This window comes from Pelodiscus sinensis, chromosome 13, assembly GCF_052426305.1.
Source record: "Pelodiscus sinensis isolate ZL-2025 chromosome 13, ASM5242630v1, whole genome shotgun sequence".
Taxonomy (NCBI): domain Eukaryota; kingdom Metazoa; phylum Chordata; order Testudines; family Trionychidae; genus Pelodiscus; species Pelodiscus sinensis.
In genome coordinates this window covers 1,034,817-1,053,758 of record NC_143064.1, presented here as the reverse complement: position 1 = coordinate 1,053,758, position 18,942 = coordinate 1,034,817, and the positions used below count along the sequence as shown (strand labels likewise).

The 18,942-nt window shown below is 68.8% G+C and overlaps 1 protein-coding gene across 1 annotated transcript in view; it reads right to left on the bottom strand.

The window, feature by feature from the left end:
• IL2RG (interleukin 2 receptor subunit gamma) overlaps positions 1 to 18,942 on the bottom strand; it is a 45,554-nt gene that overhangs the window by 18,811 nt on the left and 7,801 nt on the right. The window contains exons 2-9 of the mRNA XM_075917654.2: positions 14,253 to 14,358; positions 13,361 to 13,545; positions 11,602 to 11,744; positions 11,063 to 11,225; positions 4,290 to 4,395; positions 3,398 to 3,582; positions 1,599 to 1,741; positions 1,060 to 1,222 (exon numbers count right to left, since the gene is read on the bottom strand). Of these exons, the coding sequence (XP_075773769.2) occupies positions 1,060 to 1,222; positions 1,599 to 1,741; positions 3,398 to 3,582; positions 4,290 to 4,395; positions 11,063 to 11,225; positions 11,602 to 11,744; positions 13,361 to 13,545; positions 14,253 to 14,358 (1,194 nt within the window). The remainder of the gene's footprint in view (positions 1 to 1,059; positions 1,223 to 1,598; positions 1,742 to 3,397; positions 3,583 to 4,289; positions 4,396 to 11,062; positions 11,226 to 11,601; positions 11,745 to 13,360; positions 13,546 to 14,252; positions 14,359 to 18,942) is intronic.

Genomic DNA, 18,942 nt, shown 5'->3' with positions numbered 1-18,942 from the left:
GGACGCTGGGAGCACCACACGGACTTTGGGCCGGAGCTGCCATCAGGACCCCTGCCCCCCAACTGCCCTTTGCCTCCTGCCCCCCCAACTGCCCCCTGCCCCCCAACTGCCCTTTCCCCCTGCCCCCCCAACTGCCCCCTGCCCCCCAACTGCCCTTTGCCCCTGCCCCCCAACTGCCCCCTGCCCCCCAACTGCCCTTTCCCCCTGCCCCCCCAACTGCCCCCTGCCCCCCAACTGCCCTTTGCCCCCTGCCCCCCAACTGCCCCCTGCCCCCCAACTGCCCTTTGCCCCTGCCCCCCCAACTGCCCCCTGCCCCCCAACTGCCCTTTGCCCCTGCCCCCCCAACTGCCCCCTGCCCCCAACTGCCCTTTGCCCCCTACCCCCCCAACTACCCCCTGCCCCCCAACTGCCCTTTGCCCCCTGCCCCCCAACTGCCCCCTGCCCCCCAACTGCCCTTTGCCCCTGCCCCCAACTGCCCTTTGCCCCCTGCCCCCCCAATTGCCCCCTGCCCCCCAACTGCCCTTTGCCCCCTGCCCAGAGGCTGCCTGGGGGGGTCTCCCGGGGGCAGTGGTAGAGGCGGGGGGGCGCTTCCCCCTCAGGCCTGGCTCAGGGCTGGGAACTGGCGCTGGGCCCCTCGGCCCTTTCCGTGCACGCGGGGGCGGGCTCGGGGATCCCCGGCAGCGCTCGGCAATTTCCGTGAGATCCGCGAGGGGCGGGGGGGCGGGCTCGGGGATCCCCGGCAGCGCTCGGCAATTTCCGTGAGATCCGCGAGGGGCGGGGGGGCGGGCTCGGCCAGTTGGGGGGCCCACGGCCTATCTCCTCCCCACCAGCCGTGGGCGAGCCAGCTGCAGAGCCGGCTCCAGCGGGAGGCAGCCGCCATGGCCACTCGGCACGTTTTCAACCGAGCCCGTTGGCCCATCTGCTAGCAGCAGGGCCTCCCCAGAAACAGCTGCAGCGCGGCCTCAGGTCCCCTCCCAGCGTCTCTCCTGGGAGGCCTGCGGGAGCCTTGGCCAGGGCGGTGGGCACGTCCTCTCTCCCTGGGGCGTGGGCCCTGCTTACGGTGGTCTGACGCGTTCCTGCCCCACGCCGCGGGCAGGCTCCACTCGCTCCACAGCCGGGTGCTGCCGCAGTACTGGCTGATCTTGCTCCTCACGTAGAACGTGTAGTGCTTCTCGAAGTCCACGCTGGGCAAGGAGAAGATCTCGTCTCTGACCACGTGCTCCTGGGGCAGACAGAAGGGCAGCACCACACACCTACGTGAGGTGTGGGCTCCCTCGGCTGGGCTCAGCACCATGAAAGCGGATCCCAGAGCTGGGCTCAGCTGCTGTCTCCCTCCCTTTCCCTGCCCACGCCTGTTCTGGCGCACCTGGCCCCTCGCTCTGCCTGCCCGGCACCCAGTTCGGGGCTGGCAGAGGGGGCCCGCGGGCAGTGCAGAGAACGGGGCTGCGGTGGGAGGAGCATGGGCCGGGGCCTGCAGCCCGAGGGGCCTTTGGGTCGGGAGAAGGCCCAGTGGAAGCGAGGGGAGGCCTGTGGTGCGGGGAAGCAGCAGCCCATGGGGCCCGGGCGCGAGCCCGCGGGGGGCTGCAGGCTGCCCGTACCGTCCAGTCAGTGTCCTTGTTGCTCTTGTATCGGACGGTGTGTTCTAGGCAGGCAGGCTTGTGGTACACGGAGGCCCAGGTCAGCTGCAGCTGGTTGTTGCTCGTGTTGCAGATGCTCAGGTTCGCTGGCGCAGCGGGTTTCACTGCAAGAGACAGGGCCTGGCTCAGGCGGCCTCCCATTGTGTGCAGCAGCAGCTCCGGCCAGTCCCCATGCGGCAGGGGCAGGCGCAGGGGCAGGGCAGGGCAGGGCAGGGGCGGGGCAGGGGGGTGGCCCGCTCAGGCCCTGGCTGGGCAGTTCCCCCGGGTGTACTCAGCAGGGCCCTTGGACTGTTCCATAGTCCCCAGGAGTGGGGCCGGCAGCCAGTGCGCCCCTGCCCCAATGCCAGGGAGCCCCCCCGCCCCGCGCTGCTGCCCCTGTACCAGGCGGGAGCTGGGCCGTGAGGGGAGCCCGTTTAGAAACCAGCTCCCCTCCCGTCGCCCCGCACTGCTGCCTCTGATACTGTGGGGGGTCTGAGCGCCCCGTGGACAGAGGCTGCTGGCTGGGGGAAGCTGCTGCGTGGCAGCCTGCCCTGCCCCCCTTGCTGCTGCCCAGCTCCCCCCAGCACTGGCTCCCACACCCCCGCCTTGCTGCTTCTGGGCCGAGGAGGGAGGGGAACTCTGAGGGCTGGGAGAGGGCAGAGCGGACCCCCAGCAAGGGGCTCTTGGCACGTTCTTGGAAAGGCCCCTGCACGGTGACGTGGCTGCGCCGAGGGGCCCACGGGGGACATCAGAAGGGCCAGAGCTAGTCCCCAAGGGGCTCAGCAGAGAACAGAAGCCCCCGTGCGACGGGTTCGCTCTGAAAGCCGTGGCTAGGACCAGAGCAAGGGGCACGTCAGGAGCGGAGCTGCCAGCCCCCGGGGAGCGCGTGGCCAGAGCCTCCGGTGCACCGCCGCCCCGGGGAGCGCGTGGCCAGAGCCCCCGGTGCACCGCCGCCCCGGGGAGCACGTGGCCAGAGCCCCCGGTGCACCGCCGCACCCGGGGAGCGCGTGGCCAGAGCCCCCGGTGCACCGCCGCCCCCGGGGAGCGCGTGGCCAGAGCCCCCGGTGCACCGCCGCCCCCGGGGAGCGCGTGGCCAGAGCCCCCGGTGCACCGCCGCCCCGGGGAGCGCGTGGCCAGAGCCCCCGGTGCACCGCCGCCCCGGGGAGCGCGTGGCCAGAGCCCCCGGTGCACCGCCGCCCCGGGGAGCGCGTGGCCAGAGCCCCCGGTGCACCGCCGCCCCGGGGAGCGCGTGGCCAGAGCCCCCGGTGCACCGCCGCCCCGGGGAGCGCGTGGCCAGAGCCCCCGGTGCACCGCCGCCCCGGGGAGCGCGTGGCCAGAGCCCCCGGTGCACCGCCGCCCCCGGGGAGCGCGTGGCCAGAGCCCCCGGTGCACCGCCGCCCCCGGGGAGCGCGTGGCCAGAGCCCCCGGTGCACCGCCGCCCCCGGGGAGCGCGTGACCAGAGCCCCCGGTGCACCGCCGCCCCGGGGAGCGCGTGGCCAGAGCCCCCGGTGCACCGCCGCCCCGGGGAGCGCGTGGCCAGAGCCCCCGGTGCACCGCCGCCCCGGGGAGCGCGTGGCCAGAGCCCCCGGTGCACCGCCGCCCCCGGGGTGCGCGTGGCCAGAGCCCCCGGTGCACCGCCGCCCCCGGGGAGCGCGTGGCCAGAGCCCCTGGTGCACCGCCGCCCCGGGGAGCGCGTGGCCAGAGCCCCCGGTGCACCGCCGCCCCGGGGAGCGCGTGGCCAGAGCCCCCGGTGCACCGCCGCCCCCGGGCTGATCCCCTACCTAGGTCCTGCAGCTTCATGGCACTGCTGGGGATGACGAGCTGGGAGCCCTGCTGGCTGGCGTTGACGTGGATGTGGAAGCTGCGGAACTGCAGGATCTCGCTGCGGGCGAACCAGCAGCCGGTGTTGAGGCCCTGCTCCTGGAGGTAGCGCTTGCACTCCACTGCTGACGACTGGTTTCCAGGCCTACGGCAGGAGCTCGACAATCAGCCCCAAGGCCAGGCTCTGGGGGCGCCCTCAGTGCTGCTCCTGGCGTGACTGCTGGGCACTCAGGCCCCCAGCACCCCTCTCAGGGCTCTGCCAGGGGCAGCGATGCTCAGTCCCCCAGACTAGAGCCTGGGCTGGCACGAACTCCCCAGCCATTCCAGGGTGTGCCCCAAGCTCTCCCCACCACAGACAAAGTCCCGAGAGAGATGCCCATTCCCCAATGGGTGCTGCCAGCAGCAGGACCCCCAGACCAGGCAGGGAGGGCACAGCCCCAGCACATGCGCCAGGCTGGCCCGAGGGGCTGGGCTCTGCCTGTGCCCTGGCTCCCTGCCCGAGTCCAGATGGGAGCCTCAGAGGCTGGCTCTTGGGGACCCTGCCTGCAAAGAACCCAAGAATTGCCTGCTGGGATCAGGGGTCTGCAGGGCTCTGCTCTCTGCTCCTCTCGGCCCGCAGCTTGTCCTCGTGCCTGCAGGCCCCATCGCAGACGCTCCCGCCTGAGGTCTAGTGCCACGGGGCTGCCAGACAGAGCCACTCCAGCCCTGCTGGGAGCAGGGAGCTGTCCCGGCTGCCAGGGCCCAAAGTCTGCCCCAGAGGGTCTACCCAGGTCCCTTGGGTGCCCCTGGGAGCCCCTACCCATTGCACTGGCTGCAGGCGGGCTACGGCCAGGCCAGCGAGGAGCTGCCTACCTGGGCAGCGTGTACCAGTAGTAGAGGGAGTAGTTGGCTGTCAGGGTAGCTCTGCTGCCCCACACGCAGGTCAGGTACTCGTCGTTGAAGACCACGCACTCCACGCCTGCGGGGGAAGCACATTCTGTGGCTGGCACCGGCACAGTCGGGACTGACCTCAGCCCTGCCTCCAGGCCCTGCTCTGCCCAGTCGCAGAAGCAGGGGGTGCCAGGGCAGAGCGCAAACGGCGTGCCCACCGGGGAGGGCAGGGGCAGGGCTTCGGGCTGCGCCGTGCGCATATGTGATTGGCGGAGGCTCAGGTCCAGCCTTTCAACCCTCATCTCTCAGCTCCGGCGGTTCACTGCTTTGGCGTGCCATGCCCTGCGCCCACAGCTGGGCTGGACAGTGCCTGCGGCTGTCGACCGTGGCCTGCGCCTCCCCCTTTCAGTCCTAGCAGGAAATCGGGTAGGGCTGTGGGGACCAGAACGCTGGGGCCGTGCTGAGAGGGGAGCCAGGCCCTTGGAGCAGACTGGGGGGGCTCCCCGGGGGGCGTTCTGCCCACAGCCTGGGACTTGAGCTCGCTCGTCCTTTGGCTCCCTGAGCTGTCCCGCCCCCAGGCCCTTCAACAAACTTGTCCGGCTGGACCGAGATCTTCAGCTCAACTCTGTTTCCTATGGGAAGCCAACATAGGGCGGGGAGGACAAGCAGGGGGCAGGGAAACCCGTCCCAGGCTCTGCCCTTGCCAGGCCTCCTCCGTCACGCCCTCCGCTCCGCCCCTCCCCTCGAAGGGTGCAGCCTGAGGGGTCAGCAGGGGGCCTGGAGCCAGCAGAAAGGGCTGGGCCTCCCCTGCACTCAGCAGCAGCAGTGGGAAGCAGAGTGACCTGGCCCCAGCCATGCTGCTCCACTTCCTGCTGCTGGGACATGCAGGGCTGGTTCCACGCTGCCCCCGCGGCTGGGAGAGCGGAGCAGGCTCACCCCGTGTCCTGTGTCTGCTGGCAAGTGTGGGAGTGGGCCTGAGCCTGGTGCCAGACTCCCCTCCCCCTGGGCTGCCCTGGGCCCGGCGGGACGATTGCCCCAGACCGGCCAATGGGGCGGGTGAGGGGCACCTGTGAGCCCGTGTTGCTGAATGTGCTGCCGCATTCATGGTGGGTTCTCTAGCGGCGGCGGGCCGCGTGCCACGGCTGAGTGGTGGAGAGCTTGAGACGGAGGGAGCGGCTGGGGCATGGCTCTGTGTTCAGACACACGGGGGCCCCCCGGCGTGTTGCTGGCTTGTCAGAGAAACGCACAAAACGCGGGTGCAGCTGCCGCTCTCTGCGCCCCGCAGCTCGGCCAACGTGGGCCGAGGTCTGTGCAACGCTGAGGAGTGCTGGGCGGTTGTTGCTCACGCCCAGGTATCCGACGGGCTCCTATTCCACAGGATTGCTTCTGGGTGACAGCCACAGGCTCGGCCAGCTTATTGGGAAAGGGCTGCTAAGTCACGCGATGGTGCCAATCCACCCCTGAAGAGCATGGCCGAGGGTGCTCAGAGCCCACGTGAGCAAGGGCTGCTGCCCAACAAGGGCTGGGCCAGGCATGGAGCGGTGGCCTGCTCCCGGGACACGCTGTCTTGGGCCAGAAGGAGCCTGGGATCCCTCCACACGAGCAAGGGGACAAAGCAGGCCCTGCGTGTTCCTCCAGTTTTAGCTTCAGGCCGGTCTTCATTCTGGCGAGTGTGGCGGCGCGTTGGGGTTTCCCGTCTCCTGCACCCCCTTAGGGCACGGACAGACTCCCCCAGCCGGTAGAACAGAGGGAGTTTATTGCTTCTCCAGGATGCAGCACAGCTCAGATGTCATCTGGTTACAGGGCAGGCCTAGGATGCCTCAGCCCCCCTTGAGATGGGGAAGCCTGAGCCCCTAAATCCCAGCCCGTTGCCTAGGCTGCTTCCTCCATGATCCCAGACAGAAACCTAACTCACTTACGGTATGTCTACACTACCACCCTAGTTCGAACTAGGGTGGTAATGTAGGAACCGGAGTTGCAAATGAAGCCCGGGATTGGAATTTCCCGGGCTTCATTTGCATGTTTCCGGGCGCCGCCATTTTTAAATGTCCGCTAGTGTGGACTCCATGCCATGCGGCACGGACTAGGACTAGGGGGGAGGGGCCCGCTGCAGGCCCGCTGGGCCCGGGCACTGCCATGTTCATCTGTGTCAAGCATGGAGGTGAGGACGGGGGAGCAGGACGTGCTGCAGCTCCCCCCAGGGGCCGGGGCAGGGAGCCTGGTAGCTCTGCCGGGGCGGAGGCCAAGCTCTCCCCTGGGGTTCTCCCTTGGGCTGCCACAGCCCCTCGGGATCCAGGGACACAGCCGGGCACGGCTCGACCTGGGCAAAGGGATGGGCAGGAGCAGGGCCGCTGGCTGGGCTGGCATGGGCACGCCCTGGGCACTAGGGCAGTCCCACGCAGTCTCAGGCCACGGGGGTTGGTCGGAAGGACCAGCCCTCGCTAGTGCTGCTGGCGCTGGGGGGAACCAGCCTCCCGCCCCAGTCCCACGCAGTCTCAGGCCACGGGGGTCGGTCGGTAGGACCAGCCCTCGCTAGTGCTGCTGGGTGCTGGGGGGAGCCAGCCTCCTGCCCCAGTCCCACGCAGTCTCAGGCCACGGGGGTCGGTCGGTAGGACCAGCCCTCGCTAGTGCTGCTGGCGCTGGGGGGAACCAGCCTCCCGCCCCAGTCCCACGCAGTCTCAGGCCACGGGGGTTGGTCGGAAGGACCAGCCCTCGCTAGTGCTGCTGGCGCTGGGGGGAACCAGCCTCCCGCCCCAGTCCCACGCAGTCTCAGGCCACGGGGGTCGGTCAGTAGGACCAGCCCTCGCTAGTGCTGCTGGGTGCTGGGGGGAGCCAGCCTCCCGCCCCAGTCCCACGCAGTCTCAGGCCACGGGGGTCGGTCGGTAGGACCAGCCCTCGCTAGTGCTGCTGGCGCTGGGGGGAACCAGCCTCCCGCCCCAGTCCCACGCAGTCTCAGGCCACGGGGGTCGGTCGGTAGGACCAGCCCTCGCTAGTGCTGCTGGGTGCTGGGGGGAGCCAGCCTCCCGCCCCAGTCCCACGCAGTCTCAGGCCACGGGGGTCGGTCGGTAGGACCAGCCCTCGCTAGTGCTGCTGGGTGCTGGGGAGAGCCAGCCTCCCGCCCCAGTCCCACGCAGTCTCAGGCCACGGGGGTCGGTCGGTAGGACCAGCCCTAGTGCCGCTGGCGCTGGGGGGAACCAGCCTCCCGCCCCAGTCCCACGCAGTCTCAGGCCACGGGGGTCGGTCGGTAGGACCAGCCCTAGCTAGTGCCGCTGGCGCTGGGGGGAACCAGCCTCCCGCCCCAGTCCCACGCAGTCTCAGGCCACGGGGGTTGGTCGGAAGGACCAGCCCTCGCTAGTGCTGCTGGCGCTGGGGGGAACCAGCCTCCCGCCCCAGTCCCACGCAGTCTCAGGCCACGGGGGTCGGTCGGTAGGACCAGCCCTCGCTAGTGCTGCTGGCGCTGGGGGGAACCAGCCTCCCGCCCCAGTCCCACGCAGTCTCAGGCCACGGGGGTCGGTCGGTAGGACCAGCCCTAGCTAGTGCTGCTGGGTGCTGGGGGGAGCTAGCCTCCCGCCCCAGTCCCACGCAGTCTCAGGCCACGGGGGTCGGTCGGTAGGACCAGCCCTAGCTAGTGCTGCTGGCGCTGGGGGGAACCAGCCTCCCGCCCCAGTCCCACGCAGTCTCAGGCCACGGGGGTCGGTCGGTAGGACCAGCCCTAGCTAGTGCTGCTGGCGCTGGGGGGAACCAGCCTCCCGCCCCAGTCCCACGCAGTCTCAGGCCACGGGGGTCGGTCGGTAGGACCAGCCCTAGCTAGTGCTGCTGGCGCTGGGGGGAACCAGCCTCCCGCCCCAGTCCCACGCAGTCTCAGGCCACGGGGGTCGGTCGGTAGGACCAGCCCTAGCTAGTGCTGCTGGCGCTGGGGGGAACCAGCCTCCCGCCCCAGTCCCACGCAGTCTCAGGCCACGGGGGTCGGTCGGTAGGACCAGCCCTAGCTAGTGCTGCTGGCGCTGGGGGGAACCAGCCTCCCGCCCCAGTCCCACGCAGTCTCAGGCCACGGGGGTCGGTCGGTAGGACCAGCCCTCGCTAGTGCCGCTGGCGCTGGGGGGAACCAGCCTCCCGCCCCAGTCCCACGCAGTCTCAGGCCACGGGGGTCGGTCGGTAGGACCAGCCCTAGCTAGTGCTGCTGGGTGCTGGGGGGAGCCAGCCTCCCGCCCCAGCGGGTGGATGGGCCTGGGCAGCGATGCTACAGCAGCGCCTTAACCCCCCATTCCAGCCCCCGCCCTGAGCCCCCCAAACCTCAGCCCTGAGCCCCGCCATTCCAGCCTCCGCCCTGAGCCCCCCAAACCTCAGCCCTGAGCCCCCCATTCCAGCCCCTGCCCTGAGCCCCCCATTCCAGCCCCCGCCCTGAGCCCCCCAAACCTCAGCCCTGAGCCTCCCCATTCCAGCCCCCGCCCTGAGCCCCCCAAACCTCAGCCCTGAGCCCCGCCATTCCAGCCTCTGCCCTGAGCCCCCCAAACCTCAGCCCTGAGCCCCCCATTCCAGCCCCTGCCCTGAGCCCCCCATTCCAGCCCCCGCCCTGAGCCCCCCAAACCTCAGCCCTGAGCCTCCCCATTCCAGCCCCCGCCCTGAGCCCCCCAAACCTCAGCCCTGAGCCCCCCATTCCAGCCCCTGCCCTGAGTCCCCCCATTCCAGCCCCCGCCCTGAGCCCCCCAAACCTCAGCCCTGAGCCTCCCCATTCCAGCCTTCGCCCTGAGCCCCCCAAACCTCAGCCCTGAGCCCCACCATTCCAGCCCCCGCCCTGAGCCCCCGAAACCTCAGCCCTGAGCCGCCCCATTGCAGCCCCCGCCCTGAGCCCCCCAAACCTCAGCCCTGAGCTCCCCCATTCCAGCCCCCACCCTGAGCCCCCCAAACCTCAGCCCCGAGCCCCCCATTCCAGCCCCCAACCTGAGCCCCCCAAACCTCAGGGCAGGGGGGCTGGGGTGTGGGAGGACACAGGGCGGGGATACGTGGGGACACAGGGCAGGGGGGCTGGGGTGTGGGAGGACACAGGGCAGGGGGTACGTGGGGACACAGGGCAGGGGGGCTGGGGTGTGAGAGGACACAGGGCAGGGGATACGTGGGGACACAGGGCGGGGGGGCTGGGGTGTGGGAGGATACAGGGCAGGGGTACGTGGGGACACAGGGCGGGGGGGCTGGGGTGTGGGAGGATACAGGGCGGGGGTACGTGGGGACACAGGGCGGGGGGGCTGGGGTGTGGGAGGACACAGGGCGGGGGTACATGGGGACACAGGGCGGGGGGGTTGGGGTGTGGGAGGACACAGGGCGGGGATACATGGGGACACAGGGCGGGGGGTTGGGGTGTGGGAGGACACAGGGCGGGGGTACATGGGGACACAGGGCGGGGGGGCTGGGGTGTGGGAGGACACAGGGCGGGGGTACGTGGGGACACAGGGCGGGGGGGTTGGGGTGTGGGAGGACACAGGGCGGGGGTACATGGGGACACAGGGCGGGGGGGTTGGGGTGTGGGAGGACACAGGGCGGGGATACATGGGGACACAGGGCGGGGGGTTGGGGTGTGGGAGGACACAGGGCGGGGGTACATGGGGACACAGGGCGGGGGGGTTGGGGTGTGGGAGGACACAGGGCGGGGATACATGGGGACACAGGGCGGGGGGTTGGGGTGTGGGAGGACACAGGGCGGGGGTACATGGGGACACAGGGCGGGGGGGTTGGGGTGTGGGAGGACACAGGGCGGGGGTACGTGGGGACACAGGGCGGGGGGGTTGGGGTGTGGTAGGACACAGGGCGGGGGTACGTGGGGACACAGGGCAGGAGGGCTGGGGGGGGCAGGGCCAGGGATGCAGGGGCTCAGGGCTCACCGGGGGCAGCCCTGGTTGCTGGCCCCCTGGGGATCCCTGCCGAGGGAGCCGTGGCTACGGGGTGCACCCCCGGCCTGCAGGCAGACAGCCACTGCGTGTAGCCCCGGCCTGTTGCTTTCCTCCCCTGCCCGCCGTCCGGCCAGCGTGGTGAGTGGGAGACAGGACAGGCTGCCCCCGCGGGCCACGCACCCCCAGCCGCCTCTTTCACGTGCCTGCTGCTTAGCGTGGCGGGGCCAGCCTAGGAGGGGGAGGCGCATGCGCCGCGCCCGCCCGTCTTACCGGGGCAGTGCCCCCCCTGCTCTCCGCGGGAGCTGCCCTGTGGCGGGGAGGGCCTGGGGCTGGGGCTGGGGCTGGGCCAGGCTGGCAGGCGCGCCACGCAGCTGTGAATCTTAGCCACTCCCTCAGGAGACAGCCGTGTCTCCTCTCCCCGCCTGCCACGCCTCGCCCGGCTCCCCGTCGCCTCTGGCTCCCCCTTGGCTAGCACAGCCATCGGCCTATCTCCTCTCCCCGCCTGCCACGCCTCGCCCGGCTCCCCGTCACCTCTGGCTCCCCCGTGGCAGCTGCCCTCGCTGGCCGCCAGGCACACAGGCCAGCGCACCTCTGGCTCCCCCTTGGCTAGCACAGCCATCGGCCTATCTCCTCCCCACCAGCCGTGGGCGAGCCAGCTGCAGAGCCGGCTCCAGCGGGAGGCAGCCGCCATGGCCACTCGGCACGTTTTCAACCGAGCCCGTTGGCCCATCTGCTAGCAGCAGGGCCTCCCCAGAAACAGCTGCAGCGCGGCCTCAGGTCCCCTCCCAGCGTCTCTCCTGGGAGGCCTGCGGGAGCCTTGGCCAGGGCGGTGGGCACGTCCTCTCTCCCTGGGGCGTGGGCCCTGCTTACGGTGGTCTGACGCGTTCCTGCCCCACGCCGCGGGCAGGCTCCACTCGCTCCACAGCCGGGTGCTGCCGCAGTACTGGCTGATCTTGCTCCTCACGTAGAACGTGTAGTGCTTCTCGAAGTCCACGCTGGGCAAGGAGAAGATCTCGTCTCTGACCACGTGCTCCTGGGGCAGACAGAAGGGCAGCACCACACACCTACGTGAGGTGTGGGCTCCCTCGGCTGGGCTCAGCACCATGAAAGCGGATCCCAGAGCTGGGCTCAGCTGCTGTCTCCCTCCCTTTCCCTGCCCACGCCTGTTCTGGCGCACCTGGCCCCTCGCTCTGCCTGCCCGGCACCCAGTTCGGGGCTGGCAGAGGGGGCCCGCGGGCAGTGCAGAGAACGGGGCTGCGGTGGGAGGAGCATGGGCCGGGGCCTGCAGCCCGAGGGGCCTTTGGGTCGGGAGAAGGCCCAGTGGAAGCGAGGGGAGGCCTGTGGTGCGGGGAAGCAGCAGCCCATGGGGCCCGGGCGCGAGCCCGCGGGGGGCTGCAGGCTGCCCGTACCGTCCAGTCAGTGTCCTTGTTGCTCTTGTATCGGACGGTGTGTTCTAGGCAGGCAGGCTTGTGGTACACGGAGGCCCAGGTCAGCTGCAGCTGGTTGTTGCTCGTGTTGCAGATGCTCAGGTTCGCTGGCGCAGCGGGTTTCACTGCAAGAGACAGGGCCTGGCTCAGGCGGCCTCCCATTGTGTGCAGCAGCAGCTCCGGCCAGTCCCCATGCGGCAGGGGCAGGCGCAGGGGCAGGGCAGGGCAGGGCAGGGGCGGGGCAGGGGGGTGGCCCGCTCAGGCCCTGGCTGGGCAGTTCCCCCGGGTGTACTCAGCAGGGCCCTTGGACTGTTCCATAGTCCCCAGGAGTGGGGCCGGCAGCCAGTGCGCCCCTGCCCCAATGCCAGGGAGCCCCCCCGCCCCGCGCTGCTGCCCCTGTACCAGGCGGGAGCTGGGCCGTGAGGGGAGCCCGTTTAGAAACCAGCTCCCCTCCCGTCGCCCCGCACTGCTGCCTCTGATACTGTGGGGGGTCTGAGCGCCCCGTGGACAGAGGCTGCTGGCTGGGGGAAGCTGCTGCGTGGCAGCCTGCCCTGCCCCCCTTGCTGCTGCCCAGCTCCCCCCAGCACTGGCTCCCACACCCCCGCCTTGCTGCTTCTGGGCCGAGGAGGGAGGGGAACTCTGAGGGCTGGGAGAGGGCAGAGCGGACCCCCAGCAAGGGGCTCTTGGCACGTTCTTGGAAAGGCCCCTGCACGGTGACGTGGCTGCGCCGAGGGGCCCACGGGGGACATCAGAAGGGCCAGAGCTAGTCCCCAAGGGGCTCAGCAGAGAACAGAAGCCCCCGTGCGACGGGTTCGCTCTGAAAGCCGTGGCTAGGACCAGAGCAAGGGGCACGTCAGGAGCGGAGCTGCCAGCCCCCGGGGAGCGCGTGGCCAGAGCCTCCGGTGCACCGCCGCCCCGGGGAGCGCGTGGCCAGAGCCCCCGGTGCACCGCCGCCCCGGGGAGCACGTGGCCAGAGCCCCCGGTGCACCGCCGCACCCGGGGAGCGCGTGGCCAGAGCCCCCGGTGCACCGCCGCCCCCGGGGAGCGCGTGGCCAGAGCCCCCGGTGCACCGCCGCCCCCGGGGAGCGCGTGGCCAGAGCCCCCGGTGCACCGCCGCCCCGGGGAGCGCGTGGCCAGAGCCCCCGGTGCACCGCCGCCCCGGGGAGCGCGTGGCCAGAGCCCCCGGTGCACCGCCGCCCCGGGGAGCGCGTGGCCAGAGCCCCCGGTGCACCGCCGCCCCGGGGAGCGCGTGGCCAGAGCCCCCGGTGCACCGCCGCCCCGGGGAGCGCGTGGCCAGAGCCCCCGGTGCACCGCCGCCCCCGGGGAGCGCGTGGCCAGAGCCCCCGGTGCACCGCCGCCCCCGGGGAGCGCGTGGCCAGAGCCCCCGGTGCACCGCCGCCCCCGGGGAGCGCGTGACCAGAGCCCCCGGTGCACCGCCGCCCCGGGGAGCGCGTGGCCAGAGCCCCCGGTGCACCGCCGCCCCGGGGAGCGCGTGGCCAGAGCCCCCGGTGCACCGCCGCCCCGGGGAGCGCGTGGCCAGAGCCCCCGGTGCACCGCCGCCCCCGGGGAGCGCGTGGCCAGAGCCCCCGGTGCACCGCCGCCCCCGGGGAGCGCGTGGCCAGAGCCCCTGGTGCACCGCCGCCCCGGGGAGCGCGTGGCCAGAGCCCCCGGTGCACCGCCGCCCCGGGGAGCGCGTGGCCAGAGCCCCCGGTGCACCGCCGCCCCCGGGCTGATCCCCTACCTAGGTCCTGCAGCTTCATGGCACTGCTGGGGATGACGAGCTGGGAGCCCTGCTGGCTGGCGTTGACGTGGATGTGGAAGCTGCGGAACTGCAGGATCTCGCTGCGGGCGAACCAGCAGCCGGTGTTGAGGCCCTGCTCCTGGAGGTAGCGCTTGCACTCCACTGCTGACGACTGGTTTCCAGGCCTACGGCAGGAGCTCGACAATCAGCCCCAAGGCCAGGCTCTGGGGGCGCCCTCAGTGCTGCTCCTGGCGTGACTGCTGGGCACTCAGGCCCCCAGCACCCCTCTCAGGGCTCTGCCAGGGGCAGCGATGCTCAGTCCCCCAGACTAGAGCCTGGGCTGGCACGAACTCCCCAGCCATTCCAGGGTGTGCCCCAAGCTCTCCCCACCACAGACAAAGTCCCGAGAGAGATGCCCATTCCCCAATGGGTGCTGCCAGCAGCAGGACCCCCAGACCAGGCAGGGAGGGCACAGCCCCAGCACATGCGCCAGGCTGGCCCGAGGGGCTGGGCTCTGCCTGTGCCCTGGCTCCCTGCCCGAGTCCAGATGGGAGCCTCAGAGGCTGGCTCTTGGGGACCCTGCCTGCAAAGAACCCAAGAATTGCCTGCTGGGATCAGGGGTCTGCAGGGCTCTGCTCTCTGCTCCTCTCGGCCCGCAGCTTGTCCTCGTGCCTGCAGGCCCCATCGCAGACGCTCCCGCCTGAGGTCTAGTGCCACGGGGCTGCCAGACAGAGCCACTCCAGCCCTGCTGGGAGCAGGGAGCTGTCCCGGCTGCCAGGGCCCAAAGTCTGCCCCAGAGGGTCTACCCAGGTCCCTTGGGTGCCCCTGGGAGCCCCTACCCATTGCACTGGCTGCAGGCGGGCTACGGCCAGGCCAGCGAGGAGCTGCCTACCTGGGCAGCGTGTACCAGTAGTAGAGGGAGTAGTTGGCTGTCAGGGTAGCTCTGCTGCCCCACACGCAGGTCAGGTACTCGTCGTTGAAGACCACGCACTCCACGCCTGCGGGGGAAGCACATTCTGTGGCTGGCACCGGCACAGTCGGGACTGACCTCAGCCCTGCCTCCAGGCCCTGCTCTGCCCAGTCGCAGAAGCAGGGGGTGCCAGGGCAGAGCGCAAACGGCGTGCCCACCGGGGAGGGCAGGGGCAGGGCTTCGGGCTGCGCCGTGCGCATATGTGATTGGCGGAGGCTCAGGTCCAGCCTTTCAACCCTCATCTCTCAGCTCCGGCGGTTCACTGCTTTGGCGTGCCATGCCCTGCGCCCACAGCTGGGCTGGACAGTGCCTGCGGCTGTCGACCGTGGCCTGCGCCTCCCCCTTTCAGTCCTAGCAGGAAATCGGGTAGGGCTTTGGGGACCAGAACGCTGGGGCCGTGCTGAGAGGGGAGCCAGGCCCTTGGAGCAGACTGGGGGGGCTCCCCGGGGGGCGTTCTGCCCACAGCCTGGGACTTGAGCTCGCTCGTCCTTTGGCTCCCTGAGCTGTCCCGCCCCCAGGCCCTTCAACAAACTTGTCCGGCTGGACCGAGATCTTCAGCTCAACTCTGTTTCCTATGGGAAGCCAACATAGGGCGGGGAGGACAAGCAGGGGGCAGGGAAACCCGTCCCAGGCTCTGCCCTTGCCAGGCCTCCTCCGTCACGCCCTCCGCTCCGCCCCTCCCCTCGAAGGGTGCAGCCTGAGGGGTCAGCAGGGGGCCTGGAGCCAGCAGAAAGGGCTGGGCCTCCCCTGCACTCAGCAGCAGCAGTGGGAAGCAGAGTGACCTGGCCCCAGCCATGCTGCTCCACTTCCTGCTGCTGGGACATGCAGGGCTGGTTCCACGCTGCCCCCGCGGCTGGGAGAGCGGAGCAGGCTCACCCCGTGTCCTGTGTCTGCTGGCAAGTGTGGGAGTGGGCCTGAGCCTGGTGCCAGACTCCCCTCCCCCTGGGCTGCCCTGGGCCCGGCGGGACGATTGCCCCAGACCGGCCAATGGGGCGGGTGAGGGGCACCTGTGAGCCCGTGTTGCTGAATGTGCTGCCGCATTCATGGTGGGTTCTCTAGCGGCGGCGGGCCGCGTGCCACGGCTGAGTGGTGGAGAGCTTGAGACGGAGGGAGCGGCTGGGGCATGTCTCTGTGTTCAGACACACGGGGGCCCCCCGGCGTGTTGCTGGCTTGTCAGAGAAACGCACAAAACGCGGGTGCAGCTGCCGCTCTCTGCGCCCCGCAGCTCGGCCAACGTGGGCCGAGGTCTGTGCAACGCTGAGGAGTGCTGGGCGGTTGTTGCTCACGCCCAGGTATCCGACGGGCTCCTATTCCACAGGATTGCTTCTGGGTGACAGCCACAGGCTCGGCCAGCTTATTGGGAAAGGGCTGCTAAGTCACGCGATGGTGCCAATCCACCCCTGAAGAGCATGGCCGAGGGTGCTCAGAGCCCACGTGAGCAAGGGCTGCTGCCCAACAAGGGCTGGGCCAGGCATGGAGCGGTGGCCTGCTCCCGGGACACGCTGTCTTGGGCCAGAAGGAGCCTGGGATCCCTCCACACGAGCAAGGGGACAAAGCAGGCCCTGCGTGTTCCTCCAGTTTTAGCTTCAGGCCGGTCTTCATTCTGGCGAGTGTGGCGGCGCGTTGGGGTTTCCCGTCTCCTGCACCCCCTTAGGGCACGGACAGACTCCCCCAGCCAGTAGAACAGAGGGAGTTTATTACTTCTCCAGGATACAGCACAGCTCAGATGTCATCTGGTTACAGGGCAGGCCTAGGATGCCTCAGCCCCCCTTGAGATGGGGAAGCCTGAGCCCCTAAATCCCAGCCCGTTGCCTAGGCTGCTTCCTCCATGATCCCAGCCAGAAACCTAACTCACTTAGGGTATGTCTACACTACCACCCTAGTTCGAACTAGGGTGGTAATGTAGGAACCGGAGTTGCAAATGAAGCCCGGGAGGGGCCTGTGCCTAGCACTCTGCCTTGCCCCAAGGGGGAGTCCAGCAGCGGGGTGGCTGGTCAGGGAGCTGTGCTGGAAATCCCCAGGGCCTCCCTTGGCGCGGCCACACGGCCGTGGCCTGGCCAGCCCAGCCCACGCAGCCTCCATGGGAGCAAGGCTCCGAGTGCTGCCGTTTGCTACCGGACCTTGCTGCCTGCCGGCCATGCGGGCGCTGGGCATGTCAGCAGAGGGGGCTGCGCCCCGCCTGGGACGAGCCACGTCTCCTGTGGCAGTCCCGCGCCCTCCTGGCTTTGCCACCTCCCCCACCTGTGGGCTCACCACTGCCCCTCCTCCCTTTGCAAACCCAGTGCCCAGGCAGCCTCTTCCGTACTGCCAAGCTGTGGCTGAACCAGCTGGGCCCTGGCTCCCTGTGCGAGCCCTGCAGGGGAACGGGGCCTGGAAAGTCCCGCTGTGCCTGCCCTTCCCCCAGACAGGGCTGTGGTGAGCAGCGCTTTGTAAACAGCCACAGGAAGCCTGCATGGGCCTGTCTCCCTGGGACTGTGGTCAGTCAGCAGCTAGAAACCAGGGCAGGAAAGTGGGCCACGCCCTGATCTGGGGCTTCTGCACCTCACCCTGTCGGAGCCCCAGGCGCCCGGAGCAGGGTCCTGCCACTGCATTCAGCCTCACGGCTCAATGCTGCACAGGCTCCTCCAGGGGTACAGGACACAGCCACGTCCCCTACAGCGGGAGAGGGCCCCCGAAATTGGGAGGACCCTAGTTATGGCAGGTCTCTGACTGAGGAAGAGCCAGCAATCTGCAGCAGTTGCAGGCTGGTGTCTCTGGCGTGACTCAACAGGCGAGGCGCAGAGAACCCCACAAATGAAGCTCAAGGGTTAGCCCTTGTCTGCATTGCAGGAGACTCTTGTGTCACTCGCGGGTGGGACTAACCCAGGCCCCTGCCTGGGCACTAGTGTCCAGTGCTGACAGCTGCTGCTTCTTGTGCAGGCAGGAGCTATTAAGTGGCCAGCACGCGGCATTGGGGCCACTGGGTGAGCTGTCGTGTAGAAGCGGCTTTGGAGGAAGGTTAAAAACCAGGCATGTGTAGTCTGAGGACTGAGGGGGACACACCAGGTCTTCGGTTGTGAGAAGGGCTGTGTGTTTGGCCGGCTGAGCGTGGCTCGTTCGCCACAGCAGTAGCCACTATAGTGAACTGGCTGGACGCCACAGCTCTAGTGAATCTCTGAAATAGAATTCCCAGGACTCCTGTGGAACCCCAGCCAGGGAGGCTTTTAAGCCCTGTCAAAGGTGGCCTGTCCCAGCGCGATGACCACACGAGGGCCCTGCCAGTCCCGCATGGCTACGCTGAGGAGAAGGCATGAAAACAGCCCGAAGGCAAAGCACCTTGGAGCTGCTGCAGTCCCAGCGGTCGGTGAGAGATGGGGGGCACATTGCACAGCACCTGCACTAGGGATGCTAAATACTGACGACTGACTCATCGAATGCATTTGGCATCGACTATTTCCTGAGTCGACAGGACGCCTCCTTCGGCTGTTGCTACAGTTGAAAGGCAAAAGTGCCACATGGAGCTGTCACGTTGTTGGATCTTGAGGGGAGCAGCCAGATCGCTGCTGCACCCCTAGGTGGGGGTGTTGGCCCCAAAAATGGTATAGAAGGGGGCCATGTGAGGTATTGAATAGAAGCTTATTATCTGCTAATCCTATGTACACTGTTCTGGTGTTTGTAGAATGTCTGTGTGTGCAATTATCAGCATGTACTCGTATGGACACTGAAGATTTCCCTGCATGTGGTTAAGCATTGGGCAGGGCCGAGCCTGTGGAACAATGGCTCTCAATGGGCTATGGACACACCCAAAGAATGGGGGCTGTCACCTGAGAGCAGCCAGCAGGAAACACAGAGATTGGCCTCTGTCCAGGTGACCTGCTACATACTAGAAGAGGCCAGGAAGGAGTATAAAGAGGCCATGTGGTCGATGCCATTTTTGTCTTCAGCTCAGCACTTCATCCCAGAGGCAGCACTGCAGGGATCGAAGAGCCTGGAAGACCTGTGAACCCATCCTGATCGTAGGATGTGCAATAAGAACTTTTAAACCAGCAGCTGCAACATCTCTGCTAGAGCCTGCATCGAGGACTGGGAGATTCGGTGCATGTAACGTACTGTACTTTAATAACCTCACTCTCAGGCTTTTCTTTCTTGTAATAATAAACCTTTAGTTGTTAGATGCTAAAGGATTGGCCCAGCGTGATTTGTGGGTAAGGTCCAAAGGATAAATTGGCCAGAGATCTGTGGCTGGTTTCCTGGAACCGGACAGAACTTGTTCGGGGTAGGTGGGATTGGGTGCTAGCACCCCCCCACCTGTGTATGAGGCCCGGGGCCATCTGGGGCACGGATATTGCTGGGGTGTCGGAGGGGTTTTGCTCATGAGGCTTCAGGCAGGCAGCTGAAGCGCTCTGTGGGACTGGTTTGTGGCCTGTTTGGAGAGGTCACCAGTCTGGGGGCTGTAAGGAGCCCCGGATTTGAGCAATTCGTCCTGAGCGGACGCCCTCAGCTGTGCCCAGACACGGCCCGGTCCGTCACAGTGGCGTAGTCGGCAGGATCCACAGATCTTGGTCAATTGAGCTTTGGGATCAGGACCCCACGCTGTCTAAATTTGATTTTTAGTACTGAGAGTTTGGTTGGG